The sequence below is a fragment of the Plecotus auritus genome (assembly GCF_963455305.1).
Source record: "Plecotus auritus genome assembly, chromosome: X".
NCBI lineage: Eukaryota > Metazoa > Chordata > Mammalia > Chiroptera > Vespertilionidae > Plecotus > Plecotus auritus.
In genome coordinates, this window is record NC_137784.1 from 108,244,989 (window position 1) to 108,258,875 (window position 13,887).

Below are 13,887 nucleotides of genomic sequence, written 5' to 3' on the forward strand. Positions count from 1 at the left end.
TGAAATGGTAAGAATTTCCAGCTAGGAGATAGGAGGAGGGTGGTTGCAGAATTAATCTTTTACTAGAATTTAGAAGTCCCTGCATTGACATCTGAGAAATATATCAGAACATAGGAAACTATGATTTTAGTATATATTATATCACTATATTGGGCTGCTCATTGACACAGTTCACCAGCCCCTTAGATTTCCCTCTCTGTACCACCCTCCAACCCTGCATTACCCTCCACTACCACTATCACACTGAACCTCTTGATTTGGTAGACATGTTTCCTACATTAGAGCTCTGAAATATTTGTGATCTGGACTTTCTCCTATTAATTTGGTAAGTTGAGAATATGATCCCAAGAAAGCAGTGTATTTCATAGCTATATGTGTATGGATTTCAATTTTTTTTAGGTGGCTCCAGAATTCGGGTTCAGGGGGACTGGACCAGAGAGCGCCGCTTTGAAATCCCTAATGAGGAACGCCGTTTGAAGTTCCTGTCAGAGGTCCTTGCTGCCCAAGAAGGTAACTCAAGACTCAGCAGTTTTCTTTCTACTCCTATTTGAATAGGAGTGAAGTTCTGACATGCTGATACAGAGGCAAGTGGCCATGAACAAAGTAACTCACCCCCTGAGTCTTGATAGCTGCTTTTTTTTTTTAAATTCCTTAATCAATAAAGAAATAAAAAAAATAAATTCAAGAATAAACCCAATAATGGGTTAGGGAACAAGTCTAGTCACCTTTAAGGACACTGAGCCAGTTTCCAGAATCTTCATTATCATGACATGACAGCTTACAACAGAGTGTAATCTGCCTTCTGTCCCCAAATGATCCCCAAGTTGCCCTCATTTTCTTAGTTTCTTCCTTTACATTCAAGAATGCTGCTGGCCCTGCATTTGAGGAATGCTGAGTGAATGGCTTTTGGTTGTCGTAAATTCCACCCAATGACGGGCTTCCCAGTTTCTGACCATGACCCTTATCTCTCCAGCACACTCACAACTTCTTGTTCCAGAACAAAAGGACTCATCCAGCTGGTACCAGAAATTAGACACTAAAGACCAACCTTCTGGTTTTTCAGGTACTGAAAAGATTCTTTTTTTCCTGATTGCTTTGATCATTGCAGAATCAATAGATTTTATCTAGATAGCGAATATAATGTGGATTAATATCAGTGTCAGGCATCTCCTATGGAGTGGTTTTATGGAGTCCATGCCTACTGACCAGGGTGCACTCCTGATCCTTTCTGTGGCATGTTAGCTCTTCAGGAGCCAGCTTAGCAGTGTAGTTTTAAAAATTGCAAGCTCCAAGGCCACACTTCCTTGGTTTGAATCCCAAATTCTACAACTTACTAATTATATGACCTTGGTCAAGTTGCTCAACAACTCAGAGCTTCCATTTCTTTTTCTGTAACATGGGAGGATTTTTAATAGCACTGACCTCACAAGGTCTTTGTGATGATTAAGCAAGATAAGATATAATCCCTTACTATCAATCAGGCATTGTGCTCAATCTTCAATAAATGTTAGCACTTATTATTTAAGGTTCAAATTAACTGTTCTAGTTAATGTGTCAGTGCTCAAATCAAACCCATTGATCAAAGCAAAGCCTTATTTGTCCTGGATAAGTTGCATATTATCCCCCCCACCCCCCGCCCCCCTTGGTTTGATGCTGGATTCTGTGTTCTTCAGGGATTCTTGGATTTGAGGATAATTTTTCATCTATGAATTTGGAGAAGAAAATAAATTCACAAAGTCAGCCTATTGGGATTCACCGGGAACCTCCACCCCCACCCCCTTCAGTGAGCAGAATGTAAGTCCTATGTCAAAACATATTTCCCATGTAGAAGACTTCTATTTTAGGCAGTTTAACTTTTGGATTTCTCATTTATTTGCTAGGCTTCCACGTGACAAAGAAGCTTCTAACAAGGAACAGCCCAAAGTGACTGATACCATGCGGAAGCTCTTTGTACCAAATAACCAGTCTGGGCAGCGGGAAGGTCTCATCAAACATATCCTGGCAAAGCGAGAAAAAGAGTATGTCAACATTCAGACTTTCAGGTAGGTCTGTCTTGCACTACTGAAGTATAGCAGAAAATGGCCTTTTGATATTTAAAGTATTAGTTTAATTAGCTTAATTAAGAATCAAGGCATAATGAAAAGGAATGGTCAGCTGATTCAAGCCCCTATGTCAGTGGTCGGCAAACCGTGGCTCGCGAGCCGCATGAGCCACGGTTTGCTGCTCTGTTGACTAATGAGTTTGCCGACCACTGCCCTATGTCTATCCAAAATAATACAAATGCCACAATTTCCCTTGGATTTTCTAACTACTAATGATACTATGTCTACTAATGTTTCTATCTACTCTTAGGGAACCAGATCAAGCTCACATGTACTAGAGCAGCAATTTTTAACTGGTGTACTTCAAGAATTTTTAAAACATGCAATACCCGATTATTTAGTCAGGGACACTGACCTCTTTTCCATTAGATCATCAAATAAGAAAATGACAACAGCCAACACAACAAAGCCGTCTAGTGTGAATGAATCAAAATTATACCTATTTTTTGTCAGATAGGCAAAAGTATATTTTTGATTGTGCCACAGAATTTTATTAATTAGTTTATATGCCACGAGATGAAAAAGGTTGAAAGTCACTGTACTAGAGAATTGTCCCATAGCACAGTCCATAACCAAGTGTGTTTATCTGGCCTGCTGAATTTTTCCCCACAAATATTAGAAAATTAAAGTCCACCATAACCGCTAGATCTTAACTTACTTACTTTGGTAGTTAACTAAAGAACATTTCACCTAATCCTCTTGGTGGGGAGGTATGTCTTAGATTCTTTCCTCTGTATTATATTTTCCATGTCACCCTTACTTGTTGATATCTTCTTTTCTGGACCCAGTGTGTGGTATGTGATGTGGCATGGCCTGGTGTGTGTTCCAATGTACAAAGCAATAACACTTTTCTTTATTTGTGAACAGCATGTACCCTTCTGTTCCAAGATTCCAGTCCCATCTGCTATCCCATTATGCCTCATTTATTCTAATTCAATCATAGCTATATCCCTATGCTAAAACCTTTAGTTCCTTATAGTCCCCATGATGCTTATATTTGTGTGTAAACAGTTAAAACAATCAGGAGTTTTTCCTCTGCTTTCCCCCTTAAAACTATATCTTACTTCCAGAATTACAGACACCTGTAATTCTGGAAGTAAGTTTTTTAATTCAAGTATAGCTCCTTACTGAATAGTTATCCATATTAGACACACAGCATGAAGATACCTCTTCCCCATCAACAAGCTCTCTTTTCAATATGAGTTTGGATGGAGTTGAATTGAAAAGAAATATGGCAGATCAATTAACTTTGTGTTTTTTAAATAGAATTTGGCTCCTTTCTGTAGATTCACCTAATGTAAAGCTAATAAGCTCACTGCCTTTGTGTTCTACATGCAGGCGGTTTTTCTTATTATGGCAAAACATTTGAGAAATTATGTTGGCTTATTGTGAACATACCATTGTATAGAAGTGATGAGAGAACTTCCAGTGTTTCATTCTTGACATTTGTTTTTACTTTTTTTTTTGTATTATGTATTAGGTTTTTTGTTGGAACTTGGAATGTGAATGGCCAGTCTCCTGATAGTGGGTTAGAACCTTGGCTGAACTGTGATCCGGATCCTCCTGATATCTACTGCATTGGGTAAAGAACACGTTTGGCCTTTCCTTTTGGCTGTATGTTTGGTGTTAGTTTATGTGAAATTTTGCCTTCATTTTTTAAAAAAAACAACCTATTTGGTAAAATCCTGCTGTAGACTCTAAGTGAGAGTTACTTGTGGGTCAAATTTGTGAGATCAAAAATGAACAGATGCCTAAAATGGTATAAGGAAGCATCTAGTCCTCTCGAAATACACTATAAACTATATTCTTTACAGAAAACTATATTCTTCACAGAAACTGAGACATGGAGTCAGTTCTAACAGTTACTATTTCTAGGATGTATAAGCAAAACTCTACTGTATCCCTTGTGGAAGGTTGTGTGTATACATCTTGCATCGTCTGTGCATATACTTGTGGGGAGTCTTTTGAAAAGAAAGCTACTTATCCTTACAGATCACCTGGGTCAACAGAGCAGTTCTATAAAATTTCTCTCCCATTTCTTTTTTTCACCTAATGTCTTAAAATGGGATAGGTGGTAGTCAGCTGTAATTATGGGGTATGTATAGCTTTTACATCCTCTTTCTTCTCAGATTCCAAGAGCTGGACTTGAGCACAGAAGCCTTTTTCTACTTTGAATCCATCAAAGAACAAGAATGGTCTATGGCTGTGGAAAGGGCTTTGCATTCTCAAGCCAAATATAAGAAAGTAAGTCACATTTAATTATCTTTTTAGTATGTGACTAAATAGAACTGTCTAGAATTTATTGTTATGTATAACTTGTTCCAAAAGAATGATTTAATTTTTTTTTCCCTCGGGTGTAATACTGGAATAGGGCAGACTAATCCTTTTTATACCTATCTTAGAAAAAAAAATTCCCTGAGCTTTCTGATCCTTTATTTTCATTGCTCAGGTAACTTTTAGGAGAAAAAAAAAGAATTTTGTTCTTATAACAATAATTAATTCAAAACAATTACCTATAAGGCCACTGATTTGTGGAGTAAGAGTTTAAGGTTGAAATTGTTCACTGACATTGTCAGAAATGAATGCTTTACAGAAAAGCAGTTTGAAGCATGCGGATGCATAGGGTATGTTTTGGAATCAGAGCAAGAATATAGAGTGTTGTGGTATTTAAATGAATTCTAAATTTGGTCATAAGTTAAGACTTTAGCAAGGTGGGCCAATTTGTTGGTCTTTAGAAGGCACAAGGTAGAGGCTACCATAAGAGTTGTTTAAATTGCAGGGCTACCACACTAAGACCTTTAAAAGGAGTTATCTGCCTGAGTAATTTTTATCTGTATCTTCTAACAGTTGATGTAGGTAATAATGTCCTGATGATGTTATTCCTCTCAAATCATCCCCTGCCTAATACATATTTCAGACATATGTCTAGCTCTAGTTCACAGATTTAAGATAATCAAAATAAAAGGGAAATTGGAAATTAGAAACTAGGAAGGAGGGAAAAGGAACAAATTGGGATAGAGGTTTTCTCTTGACTATTTGAATTTTTAATACGCCCTACTCCTGATAGGCTAAAAAAAAGTGATTAAAATAATAGCTCTAGAGCTGAGTGCACTCATTGTCCCCCAAAGTCTTTTAACTTACTGGTCAGAAGAGCTTCTCAAGAGAAATTTTGTTTCCTCTTCATGGAGGTCCACCGAGAAATTAGATGATTTGGATACAGATTGGTATTTGTTACGTCTTCATGATGGAAATTTAGTTGTGTGAAGTTAGATATGTGGTATCTAAAAAGAGTGGTATTAACATGAACCTTTTCTAACACCTTGAATCTCATAGGTTCAACTAGTTCGCCTTGTTGGAATGATGCTCATGATATTTGCCAGAAAGGATCAGTGGCAATATATCTGTGATGTTGCTACAGAAACAGTTGGAACCGGAGTCATGGGGAAAATGGTGAGTTCCTTTGGAAATGAGCTTGATTATTACTTACGTCCATGTGAAGTTCAATTGCTATTTGTATCTTTGAACTAACTGAACAATTACTCTTGCCAACAGGGAAACAAAGGTGGGGTAGCAGTGAGGTTTGTGTTTCACAACACTACATTTTGCATTGTCAATTCCCACCTGGCTGCCCATGTGGAGGACTTCGAGAGAAGGAATCAAGATTATAAGGACATCTGTGCACGAATGAGTTTTGTGGTCCCAAATCAGGCCCTCCCACAGCTGAACATCATGAAACATGAGTGAGTGGTTAAGTCTCCTTTAGCCTTGGAATAGTAGAGCTAAGGAAAGAATAAGCATGGTGAGAAACTGTAGAACTGTGAAGAGTAAGGGATTACCGTTTAGGGATAGGGTCACAAAAAAGAGGGGGTTTGGAGGAATAGATTCATTGAGGCAGAGAAAGTAGATGCTATCAGAGGAAAGGTTAATTCTGTTAGGGCATCTCAAGTAATGCAGGAAGGGTCTGTCCATTGGAGTCAATTTTTATTGTTTTCTAGTTATAAAATAGAAATGTTTGTTGTAAATGTAATAAGGATAAGATTAAAAGTAAAAATCCCTGATTTCTTATCCTCTACTCTCCCCAGCCAATCCCTCTCTCCAGAGGAAACCACTACTAACAGTTTGATGTGTATCTTTCTAAGTCCATGCTGTCCAATATGACAGCCAGGAGCCAGGCATGGCTGGGGTTCTGAAAAGCAGCTAAGCTGAGCTGAGATATGCTAATAAGCATAAACTTTACAGTGGATTTCAGAGACTTGGGAAAACATGTCAAATATCTAAAATTTTTAGTATTGATTACATGATGAAATGATAATAACTTGGATATATTGAGTTAAATGAAATTTATTGTTAAAGTTATTTTCACTTGTTTCTTTTACTTTTTAAATGGAACGACTAAAAAATTTACAATTACATTTGTGATGTGCATTGTATTTCTTTTGAATAGTGCTGTTCTAGACTTTTCTTTATGCACATACAAGCACACACTTATTATATGGGACTATATTGTCCTATTTATTGTGGATCTCTTTTTAAGCCAGTATATATAGATCCAGATTGTTCTTTTAATACCCGTGAATCATTAAGAATAGGAGTGGTGGAGATTTAAAGACCCCAGTGGATCAATATGAGAGAAAGTTTAGTGAAGAATGGGACTTAATAAGGATAGAAGCAGAAATCAATTGAGGAATGGGTTGGGTGGTAGAAAATGATCAGTTGTAATGAAATTAATACTGGTACTGAGAGGATGATGTGGTTTAGAATAAGTGGTTTGAGATGGGAATTGTAGGAAAACAAAAGATAATCTCAGGGTATTAGAATCAATAGAGAGTCGGGTAACTGAGGAAAGAGTAGGGAAGGATAGTGATGTTGGCCTGCTTTCATATTGTCTCAATAATTAGGATCAGATGGAATTCTGTTTCACAGTGGTAAAGTCAAGGCCTTAGCATTAATGGTCATAAAGTTTCCCTGAAGTTCCATAAATTTATTTCCCCAGGATTCCAGAAATTCCCTGTTGCACTTAAGAATGGCAAAGAGACTCATTCAGTGCTTGAGTATCTCACAGGAGAATCCATTTTGGTATGGTAATTTCAAGGTCTCACCTGTGGGGTTCTCAGCACATGTAGGGCCTGTTGGTGTGATTGGGAGCCTGAGGATCCCATGGGAGCCTATAGATTCCCAACATATTTCAATCTCCTTTCTGCTTGGGATTTGGAGCACAGATCTGGGGCAAGGGTAGACAGATTGGCTGCAGCAGAGAGCCCTGGATCCACTTTTCCGAGTGAGCCCTGCCTGGGAGAGGTGTCATTCAGACCTTAGTGGAGAGCCTGCAGAATCCAGGGCTTAAAGAGGCAGAAAACATTCAGATTCTCTTCCCTTAGAGACCTGGCAAGCAGCCAGGCAAAATTTTGAAGCTAGTCCAGCAAATAAACTACATGCTTCTCTCAGGCAGTTAACTCCTTGGCTTCTGAATCCCATACATATACTGTGTTATTTCCCCGTCATTGTTCTTCATGTTTGGAGTACCTACCCTCCTGCCTATTTTATAATCCCTAGTCCCTCTCAGGTATTGATAGTGCTTGCCCCTAAAGGGCAATTACAGCTTCAGCCCCTTGTCAGATGGTGACAAACAAATCCTTATCAATAATCTGCCCATTTTTCTTCTCTTCTCTGATTGATGCTAATTATGGCTACTTCTGTTCATATATTTCTCTTTTTTAAATGTTTATTAAATTGATTGGGGTGACATTGGTCAGCATGAACATATAGGTTTCAGGTGTGGGTTTCGGTGTTACACAATCTGTATATTGCACCGTGTGCCTACCACCGAAAGTCAAATCTTCTCCTGTCACCATATATTAGGACCCTCCTCCCCCCCTTCCCTCTGGCAATCACCACATTGTTTGTGTTCATGAATTTTAGTTTTATATTTCACTTAGCATGTTCATATATTTCTTTATCCTCAGTGTGGTCATCTGGTTGGGAGATTTGAACTATAGACTTTGCATGCCTGATGCCAATGAAGTGAAGAGTCTTATTAGCAGGAATGATCTTCCGAGACTCCTGAAATTTGACCAGGTAAGTAAATTTTCATTTTATAGGTACTTTCCTAGATAGCAGATAAAATTGTTATGAGACAGACGTGTGGGAGGTGTGTCTTACTCTAGGAATAGATGGAAGGGTCTCATTGTCTTGGGAAACAGTGTGATTAGTGATGCAGTGAATGCACACAAGGTTTGTGGTGCTTTTATGAAGCGCTTAGATGGCAAGAGGTGAGATAGTGATAAAGAGTAAATATAAGGTTATTCATTAACTTTTTTTTAAGAAAAGATTTGTGTCAATGAGTTGGAGGATGGGTGGGATGAATTCGAGAACACTTCCTGGAGGAAGTGGGCCTTCAGCCATGTTTATGTGGTTTGGCAGATGGAATAGGGAAAGCTGCTCTATGATTATTTGGCAGGCTCAGCAATAGTTTGGAGGTAAAAGAGGGAAGTCCTATAAGGGAATTGGGAAGCACAGAAGAGAAGTTTGGGACAAATAACACAGACTGTGGTTTAATGTGAACTGATTGAGAGGTTGGGGTTTGTTAAAACCTGTGGGGAAAGTATGGCTTTGGTAATATTTATATAAAACTTGATATTCTGGAACCTAGTTTTCTGTAAATTTGCCTCGGAACCTAGCACATGACTTGAATTTTTGTTTCAGCTTATGAGTACTGGATGCTAAAAGTGAATGCTTCTTATTTGAATGTCTTTAAATCCTTCCATGAGCCTTTTGATCTGACATAGTCAAATTTCAGGTGTTTTGCAGTAGAATGGTTTTTATAGAGAGCCTTTCTTAACTGTCTTCCTTCACATTGAGGTTGGTTGGCTAATTTCTTTGCATGGCTTTATCTACTCTGCCTCCAAGGGGATTATAGTTGGATTAAATTCTTAGTCTTATGTACTTCTGGTAAAATATTTGAGTGAGGATAACTTTCAAAACAATCTGTAGCTCTTCACTGAATTTGACTTTTGGAATTATCCATTCAACATTTGTGTGGTGTTTTTTTTTAATCCTCACCTGACGATATTTTTTCATTGATTTTTAGAGAGAGTGGGAGGAAGGGGGAGAGACAGAGAGAGAAACATCGATGTAAGAGAGACACATTGATTGCCTCCCACAAGCGCCCCAACTAGGGCCGGGATCGAGCCTGTAACTAAGGTACGTACCCTTGACCAGAATAGAACCTGGTGACCCTTCAGTTTGTGGGCTGATGCTCTAACCACTGAGCAATGGGCTAGAACCATGTGCTTTTTTTTTTTTTTTTTTTTTTTTAGAGAGAGAGAGGGAGAGGGAGAGGGAGAGGGAGAGAGATAGCAATAACAATGATGGGAGAGAGTAATTGATAGGCTGCCTCCTGCACACCCCACACTGGGGATCGAGCCTGAAACCTGGGCATGTGCCCTGACCAGGAATCGAACCATGGCTTCCTGGTTCATAGGTCGATGTTCAACCACTGAGCCATACCAGCTGGGCATGTTTGCCTTTTTTAAAAGTAAAATTGTGCTAGATGGTTCTTGTCCAACCTCAGGGAATTTAAGACTATTCAGATTTAATTTTTCCATTTTACCTGACCATTATTACCAATAAATAATCAGCAGTGTGCTCATAATGAGCATCCTATATGTTGATGATTTTGGATGCTATGAGATTTACATGATTCAAGTTATAAGGTACAGAAATTTTATTTATATATTTTGACAGTTGCAAAGGCTGTGGAACTAGCTACTTAGAAATGGCCAATCAACCAGATTGTCACTAATACTAAGACTAGAGGCCTGGTGCATGAAATTCGTGCACAGGTGCAGTCCCTAGGTCTGGCCAGCGATCAAAGCATGAGTGTCTGGCGTGGAAGGGCAGGTCCCAGCTGACCTCTGGGTCCTGCGCAGCACCTGGGCCCCTAGGCCCCCGTGTGACCCCTCCACCTGAGTCACGGCACCCGAGTCCCCATGGAGATGCGGTGAGCGTGGCCGGATGCCACAGGCTGGGGCGCAATGTGGGCCTCTGGGCCATCCAACGGTGCAGCACGGAAGCTGGGCAGGCAGCGCACTCTCTCCCGGCCGGCCTCGCAGACCAGCTCCTGCGCAAACCCATGGGGAGCCTGACTGGCCCCTGTGGTCCTGGCAGCTGCAGCCCCGCTCACCTGGAAGACGCCGCATGGGTGTGGGGCAGGCTCCTCGCAGGCGCCTGGCACCTGAGTGTGGGGGCTTCCCTGGCGTGTGAGCCCTGGCATCCCGGGGGAGGGTAGCAGGGGAAGTAAGAGAGAGCTCGGCAGACACCCCGCATTCTCAGTGCACCTCTGTCCCCGTCACCCTGCCCCCAGGTAGCCCACGAGAGGTCATAGCGCATCGCCGCCAATGCCCACCATGTTCTGTGTCACCCTCTGGTGGTCACCACACGTCATAGCGAGTGGTCGAACTCCTGGTTGAGGGGACAATTTGCATATTAGGCTTTTATTATATAGGATAGGATGGTGTGACCCTGCTTATGTGATGCTTCTTTCTATTTGTAGCTAAATATTCAGCGCACACAGAAAAAGGCTTTTGCTGACTTCACTGAAGGGGAAATCAGGTTTATCCCCACTTATAAGTATGACTCCAAAACAGACCGATGGGATTCCAGGTAAAGTAGCAAAAGCCTCCTCGTGGAATAGGTTAAGGCCTGATTTTATTTCTGCCCCCCCCCCACGGTGGTGAAGGGCTAGGAAATTTTTAGGTAATGCCAGAAGCAGATATAAAACACCTAATGGTCCAGTGCTATTATAGAAGAGTTTTTAATTCACGTGAACTCAAAGATGAGCATATTTTTAAAAAGTATAACTTCTATATCAGGGCTGTTGCAGTCTTATGAACTATCTGCAGTACCTTATTTCTCTCACCCTGGCAGACTTGCTTAGATTTTGACCTTCCTGATCTCACCCCTGTTTCCTTACCTATTGCCCTTTTTCAAACTGTTTCTTAACTATTTAACTCAAGACACCAGAAGATAAAAACAAAGAGCCATGGAAGTTCTTCCAGCACAGTGGTTCTCAGTCCTGAGTACACTTTAGAATCTCTTGGGGGACTTTAAAAAATACTGATGTCTGGGCCCAACATCTGCAGCTGCCAGAGAAAGCTGAGACTCGCTGTCTGGGGGCCCTTTGTTTCCTAATTACCCCTAGTAAAGTGCCATTGTCAGTACATTTCTGGTAACTATTTGTCTTCTACCTATTATCTATTTCTTTGTTTCCTACCTGGCTGAGCCCCTGGACATATTCAGCTTCTTTAGACTCAGGGAGCCCTAGGGTGGGGAGGGAGGAGTCTGTGCTTCACAGAAGCTGGTCAGAAAGTGAAAGGTGACACTGGCAGAAGATCTGTACTCTTGGCCTTGTTTCTTCCACTCACCTGACTTGAAATTCAACTGAAGAGCTGCTGATAAGAACTTATTTGTGTCACCTTCTGGATCAGGTGTTGCTTATTTTAATAGAACGATGAATGGAATTTTTCCCCACCTTTGGTATTCTGTGGGCTCTTAAGTATTCAGACTGGCATGCTTAGATGTTAGTTCATTTCTATTAGAAGCTAGACTTGTCCATAAAAATCCAGGTTTAAAGGAGAAATCCAATTACTCATCTCCAGGGAGTAAGCCCAGTCTAGGAATATAGTATTGGATTTTTAGATTTTTATTAGTTGTCTATCTGTTGTGAAGTATCATTGTAGTTTATAGAGCAAAGGAAGAGGACATGTTCTGTATATAATCCTGACCTTCTGAGGATATTTTAAGAAGGTACCATTATACTTTCCCCCAGGACAGTGTTGTTGAAGATGTAATCCTAATTTTTAGGAGCACTGTTTACTCATTCATTAGATAAGTGTTCATTGAACACCTACTTTGCAACAGATACTGTACTAGGGACTGGGAATTCAGTGGCAAACAAGCAGACACAGTCCCTTCACAGAGCTTGCAATATGGTAGAGACGATAATAGTAGGGGTTGTTAATGAAGGAGAAGTATATAACAAGAGCGTGTGGTAGGTATTACATTCTTGTGTGGTATGTTCTCATTATAATTCCTTTCTTTATTTGCAGTGGGAAATGTCGGGTTCCAGCCTGGTGTGATCGAATTCTTTGGAGGGGAACAAATGTTAATCAGCTTCATTACCGGAGTCACATGGAACTAAAAACCAGTGACCACAAGCCTGTTAGCGCCCTCTTCCTTATTGGGGTAAAGGCTTGTTTGTGTATTCATTTGTTTGTGTGTTAAGTATCTATATTATTAAAGCATTTTTTAGACTCAGAACAGGTCAATATTTCAGTGAGCCATAAATGTTTCCATAACCAAACAGTCATTTGCAGCATTGAGAAGTTAGTACCCTTGACCCTCCTAAATGCTGTCTCTATGGCTCTTATTCTGCAGGCCTTTTAGTGACACAGATGTTTCTCAGGATGCATAATGGCGAGGGAGTATCCTTAGCCTCCTAAAGTCCTTATACATAAAGGATGAGTGACTTTTCTTCAGAAATAGTAAGAGGTTGAAGCACCAGGAGAGATGTTCTGGTGGAGGGGTGCTTATAGCAGGAGCAAAAGCACAGACTGGTCAGAAGACAACCAAATTTGTATATATATACTGTACCTTAAGAAGCATATTGTCAGCCCTATAATGAAGTCTTCCCATCCAGGAACACAGGTTTCACATTTCTTTTTAACTCCATTGTACCCTGGGCTAGGTAAATGGCGATTATTTAACTTTTTGTCTCTGTTGTGAGTAAAGCTTTTGTTTTCACATTGTATATTCTAGCTGTGTGTTATTAGTATGCAGGTTATATCTTGGGATCGTGTTGATTTATTACAGCTAGTACATTTAGATGATTTCTTGTAGATTTTACAGACCTGCAATCATGTAATCTGTAAGAATCTGTATAGTGCAGTGCTTGATAGAATGGATTTTATAGCTAGAACTGCTTAGATTCAATTCCCAGCCCAACCACTTTCTGTGTAACCATGGAAAATTTATGTAACATCTCTATGCCTTAGTTTTATCCCCTACAAAATGGGGTTAAAATAGTACCTACTTATGAGGATTAATGAGGTAAGACATGCCAAACAGTATAGGAGGATAATTACTTTCCTCTGAGTATATGTTGATTTGGGGGGGTTTCTGAGATAGGTTATCACTAACATGTCTTATCCTACTCCTGTATTAAAGGGGAATGAATTTGAGGCATTTCTTTTTTGTACAAAATTAGTTTTTTAATCTTAAAACAGATTCTAAATTTTATTGAGTCAATCATGACTTCACTTTTGTGCATTTGAAATTTTAAAATAATAATAAATGTTCCTCAAATAGTAGCTAGTGTGTGCCTGGGACTGTGTAAGGCAATTTACACACATCTCATTTACTCCTTCCAATAATGCTTTGAGTTAAATATTTCTCATTTAACAGATGAGCAAATGGAGAACCAATGCATTTAAATAACTTCTTTAAGAGCATTCAGCTAGAAGGATTGCTGAAATTCAAATCTGTTAACTCTGTTTAACTCCCAAGCCTACTTGTATAGATGTTCTTTCCACTACCCCACAATGCTTTTATAGGTCTAAAGAACTTACTGACTAGCTATGCCTTCAGATACTACTTTTAGCCCACTCAATTTCTAGTTTGTACTTGTGGGCTACCCTGTTTTATTATTTGAGTTCTCTTAATCCATTTTTTAAAGGATGTCTTTCCTGAAACACTATCTTTCTGATTGAATCAATTATGCTTGGCTTTT

General features: G+C 39.7%; 1 protein-coding gene across 1 annotated transcript in view; it reads left to right on the forward strand.

The window, feature by feature from the left end:
* Window positions 1–474: 474 nt before the first annotated feature.
* Window positions 475–13,887, forward strand: part of OCRL (OCRL inositol polyphosphate-5-phosphatase) — a 36,553-nt gene continuing 23,140 nt past the window's right edge. The window contains exons 1-11 of the mRNA XM_080653641.1: window positions 475–510; window positions 974–1,063; window positions 1,674–1,794; window positions 1,881–2,042; window positions 3,583–3,684; window positions 4,232–4,346; window positions 5,436–5,552; window positions 5,655–5,842; window positions 8,066–8,177; window positions 10,654–10,763; window positions 12,209–12,344. Of these exons, the coding sequence (XP_080509767.1) occupies window positions 1,706–1,794; window positions 1,881–2,042; window positions 3,583–3,684; window positions 4,232–4,346; window positions 5,436–5,552; window positions 5,655–5,842; window positions 8,066–8,177; window positions 10,654–10,763; window positions 12,209–12,344 (1,131 nt within the window). The 5' untranslated portion in view covers window positions 475–510; window positions 974–1,063; window positions 1,674–1,705. The remainder of the gene's footprint in view (window positions 511–973; window positions 1,064–1,673; window positions 1,795–1,880; window positions 2,043–3,582; window positions 3,685–4,231; window positions 4,347–5,435; window positions 5,553–5,654; window positions 5,843–8,065; window positions 8,178–10,653; window positions 10,764–12,208; window positions 12,345–13,887) is intronic.